At 40.5% G+C, this 11,087-nt stretch overlaps 1 protein-coding gene across 1 annotated transcript in view; it reads right to left on the bottom strand.

Annotated features, from left to right (window-relative positions):
- Positions 1–523: 523 nt before the first annotated feature.
- The window catches only part of LOC121440938 (guanylate-binding protein 6-like), a 51,027-nt gene continuing 40,463 nt past the window's right edge, over positions 524–11,087 (bottom strand). Inside the window, exons 5-14 of the mRNA XM_041641976.1 lie at positions 10,024–10,133; positions 9,626–9,822; positions 7,261–7,506; positions 6,262–6,542; positions 5,397–5,603; positions 4,348–4,450; positions 3,797–3,990; positions 2,737–2,967; positions 1,655–1,692; positions 524–659 (exon numbers count right to left, since the gene is read on the bottom strand). Coding sequence (XP_041497910.1) covers positions 524–659; positions 1,655–1,692; positions 2,737–2,967; positions 3,797–3,990; positions 4,348–4,450; positions 5,397–5,603; positions 6,262–6,542; positions 7,261–7,506; positions 9,626–9,822; positions 10,024–10,133 — 1,743 coding nt within the window. The remainder of the gene's footprint in view (positions 660–1,654; positions 1,693–2,736; positions 2,968–3,796; positions 3,991–4,347; positions 4,451–5,396; positions 5,604–6,261; positions 6,543–7,260; positions 7,507–9,625; positions 9,823–10,023; positions 10,134–11,087) is intronic.

Below are 11,087 nucleotides of genomic sequence, written 5' to 3'. Positions count from 1 at the left end.
CTAAAACAGACTCTGGAAGTCCTACCTTCCTTCCATCTTAGGAACTAAACTTGAGGTAGGAGTCCCTCTGCTCTGCTTTGTCACTTACCAGCTCTCTCCTCCTTGAAGTATTTGTTTCAACCACCATACATATCCATTCTCCTTCATCACATTGACCTCAACAAGGCCACTATTCCTTCATTTCTCTCCTTGGTGGTTGACTTTAGACTTGTTTCCCCTGTCTTCCCATAGCTATTACTGTCATTTACAGTGACTTCAACACCCACGTGATTGACCAACCCTGCACACAGCCCTCTCAGCTCTTGTAGTTCCACTCTTCCTAAACAATTTCAGGCACCAAACTGAAATCCCAAAAATGCACAATGTTTGATATTTGTTGTTATACATATTTATGTTATTGATGTTCCACAACTGACAATGTATTTGGTCAGACAATTTTTTCTGAATTATCCTGTGTCTGCAACACATTCCCATGTAGGGAAGTAGTTCTGAAAACGTTCATTGCTAGCCACCTTAAACAGCATCAAGATCCTTCTTCCACACAATTCATTCTTGACATCTTATGAGGAATTAAGAAAGAGGAAGAAAGCTTCTCTAAAATTCCAGAAGTGACATTCAGCTCGCAGTCTCCCTTGGAGGCGTGGGTTCGAATCCCACTCCTGACAACAAAAAGAAAAAAAATTCCAGTAGTCATGGGGATATTTACAACAGAACTGTGAAATAAATATAAGGATTTTAAAACAAGACCTTATTGTTTCAAAATATCTTTTGGACATGATGCAGCTATGACAGTAGCTATAGTTGCTATAAAAGATATGCACACTGTCAAGCCGGTCGTCACTCCAGCAGGGAGCAGCAATGAGCTTAAGGGACCCAGTTCTAGCTGAGGAAAACTTAGTGGTTGATAGCTGGCCACTAGGAGAGATAGAGTGTGTTTTCTACAGATGTGTGTCTCATGATCAGTTGCCTGGGCTCCAGTAGATGGTATTTTATGGCCATGAACATGAGGCCAACACTAATTTCATTCAGAAATAAAAATGAGGAGGAAGAAGAGGATGAAGAGGAAAAAGAAGATGTGAAATTAGGAGCGGGATTTGAGTGTGTCAGAGAAGTTGGAGACGGAATAGATATATTCTAAATATATTTTGTTCATATATGCAATAGTAAGGGTCCTTGAGAATCATCACTCTCATGGCCCATTGTCAATCTTTAGAAATTGTTTAAACTGTGTGTATGTGGGAGTCACAGATATGTAATGGGAGTACTGGTGACCTTTCGGGCCAGAAAAGGAAGTCAGATCCCCTGGAGCAGGAGTCACAGGATTTGTGAGTCATCCCAGGGGGATGCTGAGAACTGAGCTTCTCTGTAAGATCAATGTGAATTATTCTTGAGCACTGAGGCATCTCTGAGCTACCCACCTTTTATATTCTACACTGTAATGACTCTTTAAATGCAATTCCTCTCTTACTTTGCAAATAAATAAATAAATATAATAAAATGACAGACATAAACTGAAATGATTGCCTGTGGACATAATATGTTTATATATTGAGTTACATAAGATGTATTTTTTAAATTACTATTTAAAAGTAACAAAGAAAAAAAAACAGCATTAAGATGCAAATGTTATGCTTCCTGGCACTGAGGTTCTCACCTTAGATTCCTTCGGAAAGCTTCTCCTATTTCAGGATACTGAAATTTCACCATGTAATAGAGAATTTTAAATTATTATCCCTATTTTAAAATGTAAATTTGTCATGTTTTCCCAGCATTTTTCAAGAAACCTATGAAACAGACCATAAGGAAATGCATGTGTCCCTTCAATTTTTGATTCCAACTTGTTCTCCCTAGTGGAAGCCAAAGGATCACAGGTTACATTAATTTTCTAGAAGACTTGATCCATGCTCCTGTGCATGTGAACAGAATAGAACTATTTTTAAAATTAATCACACTGTTAAGTGGAGTTTTCACTTTATTTAATAAGAAATCTTTATGATCAACTTACATTTGTATACAGGAAGCTTGACTAACACTTGTTTCTAGACTAAACAGTAGTCCAGCATCAGGACATAGTACAATTTGTTACCAATCTTTCTCAATGATGCTTAAGTAGGTTCCAGATTTATCACCAATGATATCAATGCCTTTTCTTCTTGCTGTAACAAAATGGTTCAACAAAGGCAACTTAAGAAAGACAGGGTTTGTTCCGGTTCATGGTTCCAGATGATACACTACCATGGCAGAGAAGGCATGTAGTAAGAAGCAGTGACTGGCTGATCACATGACATCCAGGCAGGAAGTAACAAGTGGTACATGTTAGGGCCCAGCAAGGTTTCACCTATTAGATAAGTTCCCAGGCCACAGGGATGGTGATGCCCGCATTTGGGATGGGCTTCCTACCATAGTGACCTGAGATGATTCCCCACAAGCTAACCTAGTCAAGATGGTCCTCACAGGGTGCAGAAGAGATGTGTCCTTGGTGATTCCATATCCAACCAAGTTTGACCAACAGTCACTGTGACGTGTACAATGAGTAATTACATAGCTTCCAATAGGAATGGTTTAAACATCTGTGCCCTGAAGAAAGCATTGTCTGTGCAGACATGTACATGTTCTATCTAAAGTGCGGCAGGCATACATGTTCTTTAATAAGCACGTTTAATGCTGATTTTGCTGAATGAAAATGAAAACATTAAGTTACATAAAAAGGCAGAGTATATATTCATGGTCTATCACTTCATCAAAATAAGAGTGAATCCTATTTAAATACTGAACTAATTTTTTTATAGCCATCACAGGCAGTAAAAAAGGGGCAGCAATCCCTGTAGCAAATTCATTTAGAATATGACCTACAAAGGTACCACTGTTTTCTTCCATGTCATTGATAGTAGATTTCAGTCGCTGTATATCTCCTTTCATTTCCTTTGATTTCTTCCTAAATCCTCCTTCAAGCAAAGCCTTTTGATGCTAAAAACAGTGTACATGAGAGAGAAGATAATATTGTAAAATCCCAACATTGTACAAGTTAGTTATAGTTTCAAACGTTTGGAAAGCAATCCTAAGTGTAGCTCTAAATTACTTGCTTTTATATGAAGAAGGTTCTCTGAGTTAATCCTACACACTGTGAGGAAGAATAGTGGAAACTTCACTGGAGTTGTTCCATCATTTCTGTTTGGTTGTAATGCTGGCAGAGTTGTGAAGACATTCCTACACTCCTGCCCACTGACTTGCAATTGGTCAGATTGTGTGGAGCTCAATCCACTGAGACAGTGTGGCAACCACATCATACAAACAGTGGTAACCAATAAGTTGTTTTAAAAATCTGTTACCATTTTGCTTGATGTTGGGCAATGAGAGAATCACTCTCCTGCCATGTGCTGTCTCAAGCAGCTGTCCACTCTGGAGACAGCTACAGGACCTACAGAAGCTGTCAATTATCTGTTCTTTGCAGTACGGTATTTCTTTCAGTTTTATGTCAGCATTGATCATTCTCAGATTGGGAGGGTGGGTGTCAGGTACCTGATAATGTAGGCCTTGATAACCCAGGCCCATTGCTGTCCTTATTAAGCTGCCTAGCTGGGAGTTTCTTCAGTGAGTACCAACAAGGTTGTTTTTAAATATCCTGAATTGATGTATCAGACTATTACAGTCATTCAAACCCTAAAGGAGCAACTGAAAGCCTAAGGGAAATTTCCTTAGCAACAATACCTTTGGAGGTGCTTCCACTCAGGAACAGGCTACATAATTTCTCCTACTCCCTAGGGTATGACAGGCACCAGGGAAGGAGGAGTCCTACCTGCAACTCCGTCTCCAGCATTATTTTATGTTCCTTGATGAGCTGTTCACGCTCCTGCATCAGCTTCATTTTCAGTTGCTCAATGTTCTCCTCATGACTTCTTTCTTGAGCCTCTATCTCTTGCTGAAGCTCCTCCTGCTTCTGTTTTAGCAACTCCTGTTCCTTCTCAGCTGCCTCCTTCTGGGCCCGCTCCTCTGCCCCAGGAAGATTCATGGAGGGAAGAAAGTGATGGGAGAATGAGGATGGATGGTGGGGGACAGAAATGATGGGTTAAGTAAAAAGTCTATATTCCAAAACCCAGAGAGCAATTCTGTTCTGAAAGGAAACCACAGACTCCACATTGGTCCACACAATGGAGAGAGTGTTTCTAAAGGGGATGAGGAGACCCTGCCCATCTGGCTGAAACACAGACTGACTTCCTGTTGCTCTCAGAGTGAGCTTCCACAGAAAGGTAGAGAGCTGATAACATGGGGTTGGGTTACTGTGGCCTCTGTCAGGAAGCCTTGTGGGAACATAGCCCCTCATGAAAGCCAAGAGACAAGCTCCTGTACCTGCAATGGCCTTCTCCCCAGCAGTGAGGGCTGTATCTGCCTGCAGGATGGAACGCTCAATGATGGCTTGTGACTGCAGAAAGCTCTGGAAGACTTCACTTGCCTGCAAGACCAAGAAGCAGCAAAGAACTTGATGCATCCTGGGAGAGAACCTGTGTGAGTTAACACAGTCTCCACTGTGCCTCACTGTCAAATGCTATGGTGAGGCCTGCAGACTGCCCTGCTCTTCACTGACACTAGATACTTCTGGGTCAATGGCTCCCCTTTCATCCCCACTAGGGCCACCTGCCACCACCTGTTCCCAGATCATTCCTGTCCACATCATGTGCAGATTTGGGCACTGTAACTTATGATGTTTTCAAATATTGTATCCCCAAGTAAAATGCTGCATAACTGTGTGGGCTTCACTTTTTCTGCTCTTGTTGACTGTATTCATGGTCAAGTCCCTCCATCTGCCTGAACTTCAGGTACAAATGTGCAAACTCTCACAGTAGTGGTGGGCATCACCCAAAGCATTTTACATAACTAAAGAAAGGACTGAGGAAAGAACCCTCCATGGTGTCAATGACAGCAACTGAGTAATATGTTAGCTGTGTTGTTACATTAATTAATAGCCCATAGGTAGACCATCTTGACAAACTTGAAACATTGTTACTAAGAATTTTTATGTAACTATTTCTCAGAATTAACAGTAAGTAGCAGCCATTTCAGTCAAGCACAGTTCTGGTGATGGGGCTTGAGGGTAAAGCACTTGCTTAACCACAATGCCTTATTTTGGTCACCAACAAGAAGCTAGAGATGCCATGCTATCCATGTGTTTTCTTATTCCACTTAGAAAGTGCTGTGTGCCTTTGTTTTATGACACCATCCTTCCTCTGCTATGAGCATCCATGCCCGCTACACCTAACATCTTCCCCACACTCCCTACTCCCCACCTCTTCCCCATGTTCCCTGCTCCTCACCCCTTTCACATGGTCCCTACTCCTCATCTTCATCCCTTCCCCATGCTCCCTACTCATCATCTCCTCCCCATGCTCCCCGTTCCTCACCTTCACCCCTTTTCGGGGCACCTGCCAATAGTCATGCTCAATCTTCCCCCTCATTTCCATGTAGAGCCTGTGTCCTCCAGGAACAGAAAATGGTGAAATATTTTCCATAAAAGCCTTTGTAAGTCGATTGAGTGCTTCCTGGCAGTATTGATCTGATGTTTTTTCATTTTTTAACATGAACATCCTTTTCTTCTCATCTATTAATTCCTACAAGGGAAATGGACAGAGATCTGGCACGGTAAGGAATAGAAGGGATAAAGTTCCAAGAAAGTTTGGATAAGCGTCAGCCTATTACCCACAAGAAAGTATTGTGTAATAAGACCACAAGAGAATGTAAGCCTGAATTAGGATTCTAAGAAATCTGTACAAGAGCACAGTAAATGTTCTTGAAGTTCCTAGTCCTCAGGACCTTCTGTAAAATGATAGTTCTGCATGCTACAATCTCCGATTTCTATTGGGGTCCCATCCTGTAATTCTATCTTCAATGACACAAAGATATGACAAGGAGCAATAGAAGAACAGTGGCCTCCAGTGGGACTCTTATGAGAAAAAAAGTGTTTTGTAGTAACAGAAGAATATAGCTTGTTCAGGGATGAGATACAGGTGTTCTGGGCAGGATTGGAATCCACAGACATTAACTGCATGAAGGATTTAAGACACTATATTCTCATTATTCCAGTCATTCGAGATTTCTGGATAAAAAGCACCTGAAGTTTGAGAAAGGAGCATGAGTCTTTCACCACTGTGTTCCCTATGACCACACAGAGTGCTCATCTTTGAATGAATCACACACCCGGGGTCATGAAGGCACAGCAGCACCACAGCCTTGAATCAGCGTCATGAAAGATAATGATGCCAACATTACCAGCAGCTTCTTCTGGAATTGCTGGTTTTCGTCCTTGAAGGAGTGCTCCATGAAGACAGCAATGGCTTCCTTCTCACAGGCTGTGTGCACACCCAGTAGCTCCTGGAGCGTGTCTGTGGGGAGCCTCAGTCGCTGGCCCATCTGCTCACTGTAGTGCTCAGCTGCCTTCTGCACAGCTGCTGAGTTCTCACGCTGGGCCAGAGTTGTCACTGCATTGTCCACACAGGGCACAGCTCCACTGCTGATGGCATCCACGTAGGTCGAGACCAGAGTCCCCAGTCCTTCACAAACCAGGAGGTTTAGGGGATAAGTATGAAGTTATAAGTGACAGGGATCCAGATTTAAGACTAGATTTCTAATCTTTCACAGCAATATATGCACACTCATAAACACAAACAAACAATCTCCTAAAACAAGACATCATCTTTTTTTATTGTCCTCTTGTTTTTGTCATTTTCTCGTCCTAGTCAAAATTAATATCAATCTTCACACAATAAATTCAATTATCTATAAAAAATTTAATTTTGTCTTTAAATCTTGAAATTCATTAAAATAGATAAACTAACATCAACAAGGAAAAATGTATCATTAAATCTTAAAAGAATGGATTTACATGGTTTAAACACTAGTACTTATGTTAGAACTATTTCATTTCCAAATTATATTTTACATTGTCATTCCAAAAATAATTAGTATACAAATCACCCCCTCTGAAAATAGAATACATCAACTTTAGCAGTTTAAACAAGTACATTTTCATTTGTGATTTTATAATCAGTTGAGAATTTCATATAGGTGTACTGGAGCTATAGATACTAGTGATGAAGTCTGCATTGTTAAAGAAGGATTTGTAATCCATAGTAAATTATAAAACATACAGGATTTTTCAGAGTAGAGACACAAGCATATTATCACTGTATAGATAATTTTTAAAAATCCACATACTAATTTCAACATATACTACTCTATGCAGAAGTATGTTCCAAAAAACCCACTCACGATTCCCAGTGACCTTAATTCCCTCTTTAAGCGTCTTGACCTTTGCAGCAGTGAAGATGTAAGAAACAAAAGCCCGTGTTTGTTCCTGGAACATAGGATCCAGCTGGTCTTCTGAGATAGTATCAAGCTTGCGTAACAGTGCTTTGTTATGCGTTGGTTGGTCAAACACAAAACACTTTCGTTTAGGAAAGAAATGTCTGATGCACTCCCTGGACAGATTGGATGCTTGGATTCTGGGACTGTCACCTGGTGTTGAGGGAAACACAAAGCAATGAGAATAGACTTAGAGCAGAGAGGAAATGATGGAGGCCCTTGTCTCTGTGAAGTGTTCTGTGCTCACGGGTCTCTGCCATAAACATGCAACACTCTTTACTGGTCAAAAGTATACCAAGTTTGTACTTGGCAGACGTCTGGTGAAATATTCAGGAGACATTTGACTCCACTGGAGCATCAAACGGGTGATATCCACAGACCTGAACATGCCATCAAGCACATTTTAGTTGTGCATCCTGTTGACTGAGCAACAAAAGACTAAGTATGATTTCTGATCCAATCACTCCTTTGTAGAGAAGGAGCTATGGGGCTCAAAAGAAGAGCAAGAAGGGATGTTTTTAAAAAAGTAGTAAAAATAGCAGCATTAGCAATTCTCAGAATGATGCCATGGTTAGCAAAGGAAAACTACCTTGATTCTAAAAGACTTCACTTGTTGTCAATGCTAAGTATACACTCATAGAAAATATGTGCTCTTCACAACTAGGGAAGGATGGCGGGTCTACGAATATATGTAGGATATTTAAGTCTAGAGATTTGAAGAGGAACTTCAAGACAGTATTTTAATTAACTGCTGAACTGAGGATTCTCTCTCTTTTGATCATGTGGACATTTGTGGTGTGTGTATCCATGTTTGCCTGTGTCTGGGTTATGTGTGTGAATGAAAGAAAAAAGAATGAAACAGAAAGGAAAGGAAATCAGGTGGAATACACATTTAATTGAAGTAAATGAGAGGAAAAGACAAGAGTTCCAGGCCAGCGTGATTTGGGCTACATAGTGAACACCAGGACAGCTAAAGGCTACATTTGATTCCTGGTTTAAAAATAAACAATAATAAAAGATTATATTAAAGGGACTCTGATCAGCTCGAGTGTGGTGAGCATGGTACTGGCTGGCTTTGCCTTTCCCTTATTCCCTCTGCCTTGCTAAAGGCTTTAGATTACATTTTCAAAGCTAACTACCATAGTCTATTTCTTTAGTATGCCATTTCATCCTCCTGAAACCAAATACCAAGATCCAGCTTTGGAAGTATCAAAGTCTAACAACCCAAACGCACCTTGGCTCACCTAATTAACATGCCCAATTAAAATTAAAGAACTCATCGTTACATGAAATGTCCTCTTTTATTTTGTAAACTGCCCTTTGTCTAGGTGCCATAATTGTCTCCACTCTATCCAGAGGCAGTCCTTAGTCCTCTGAAACAAATATCTGTGCCCATCTCCCTTTCCTCCCATTCTCACTCATCCACTATCTCCTGTGTTTGTCTCATTCCCTGCCCTTTGTCTTTTCTTTGTGTAAGAGTTTGGTCTTGAAGAGTCCTGGGCTGGATACTTTTTTTTTTCATATCCAATTTTATGACTGTGACTGCTGTTTTCACAGAGTGCTTTCCTACTTGCTATGTTTGTAAAGTTCTGAGAAAGCAAAGACAGAAAAATAAAACCATTGAACACATCGGTATTGGTTTACTTCACAAGGCTTCATGGGCTTCACACTTTGTAAAGTCACGTTATTTATGCCCATAACCCCATGCAAATAGATTTTAGACCACAATATAACTGATCCTGACACTGTAGCATGTTGTGATGAATTATGATGGCATACACTAAAAATGTACATCCATCGCTATACTTAGAATATAGCTGTTTTGTGGACAACATAACCAATTCAACATTGAAAACCTCTGTTCCTGTAAGAGGAGAACAATGTATAACTCTGTGAAATGTATTTTAAGATTGGCTATGTATTACAAATTCATGAATTAGAATTATGTAGCCAGCTACTTCTTAAAGGAAGATAGACACAAAACAGACAAGATAGATGTCTGGACTTGATGAAGGTTAGATACTTTAGACTCTAGATGCTAAATACAAACTGTAAAGAAATTAGCTTAGTGTTCTTGTATTCTTAATATTCTTAGTATTCTAATTTTTTTTAAAAGAAATCAAATTCCAGTTCCCAGGCATTACCAGCCAATGACCTATCAGGATTTCTGCAGATCTCCATTCCACTGCAAATACAGAAGACCCCACTGAGGATGGGAGCAACTCAACAGATCCCAGCCCTTCCCAGACCCCCACCCCAGCCCTCCCTCTACCTGGGATCAGCTTCAGTGCATTCTCCAGGTACTCGTCCTCCGTGACGCTCTCTCCATCGATCTGCAGCTCCAGCATGAAATCCCGAACAGCCCAGATGAAGTCTGGGAAGAAACTCACAAACTCTGTGGAATTATATATTCCATCAGGATTTGGAAAAGACTTTGCCCTGATCAGCTCAGTGAGTTCTGTGACATAACTGGCACTGGGTTAAAGAAAAGTGAATTCACATGCACGTTCTTATGATTCACTTATTAAAAATAAGTCACAATAAAGAGTTTTTGCTGCCCTGGGTCTCCTCTGCCTATCAAAAGCCACACAGTTACAGGGCAGGTCTGTGCCTCCATATTTGTTCCAGAACACTCAATGAAACATGGTCATTCAGGTCCTCCAAGGATACTGCAGCTGCTCCATGGCCTGTTGGTTGATGGTGCCCATGCTGTTGTAGACAAAGGTGCTGCTCAGAAGCACAGCCAGGGCAAAAATCCATGAGTCATTCTTAGGGTCTCCCTGGAAGACACATGAAGGCAGAGTGAGGAACCATTAATAAAAATTCAGAGAGAGAAGTTGGGGTTCAACCTGAAGACCTGAAAAGCAAAACAGACAGCCACTGGCTCTTACTTTGACCTCAGTCTAAAACTGGTGATCCTGCTTCCAGGGGTCTCAGAATGAGACTGTGCCAGAGAGCTGCCTCCTCCCATTTTATAAGCCTCTCAAGGGCTGAGATTAAAGGTGTGCACCACTGGAATTAAAGGCATGCACTGCCCAGATTCCATGGCAAACTAGTTAGGCTACTGGGATTAAAGATATTAAAGGATTACAGTAGTATGTGTTACTACTACCCAGTGTGTAAGGCTGACCAGTGTGGCTGTTTGACTCTCAGATCTTCAAGTTATCTTTATATATGAAAATACAAACAAAGTGCCACTACATTTCCCCTTTTTTGTCTACAATAAAACAGAAGTATATAACTAATATAAGAAAAATTATATATAATAACTAAAATATATACAAACAATAAATACATCAACTATGTCTAGTTTGTTTGCATTTGACAAAATCAGAGAAAATATTTTATATCTCTCCTACCTTGGGGAGTCCAAAGTCTTATACCTAATTTACTTTCTATCCTAATATGCTTTCTGCATCTAGTAAATTATAAATATAGTTATCTAATCTTCAACTCCCTCAGAGACTCAAGAAGGAAATATTATTAACTGAGTAAACAGGAATTGCAAGCAAGTGAATTCCAAAACTGTGGGTAATGACAGAAACAGCTGGCTGCCTAGACAGTCACCCAAACTTCCTCTGCAATGTTATATCATCCATCTTTGACCTACAGGCCTAGCATATCTGACAGACTTTTCTGTGAAGCAGGATAATTTGTCCTGCTTGTCTAATTGGGAAAGAATACTGTCAGCAGTTGAGGCAAGGGAATCTTCTTGCCCACTGGCTTACTTTTGC

This window comes from Microtus oregoni, unplaced genomic scaffold, assembly GCF_018167655.1.
Source record: "Microtus oregoni isolate MIOR12 unplaced genomic scaffold, Mior012 000072F_ref0000427, whole genome shotgun sequence".
NCBI lineage: Eukaryota > Metazoa > Chordata > Mammalia > Rodentia > Cricetidae > Microtus > Microtus oregoni.
Note: the sequence above shows the minus strand (reverse complement) of the source record. Positions and strands in the feature narration are given on the sequence as shown.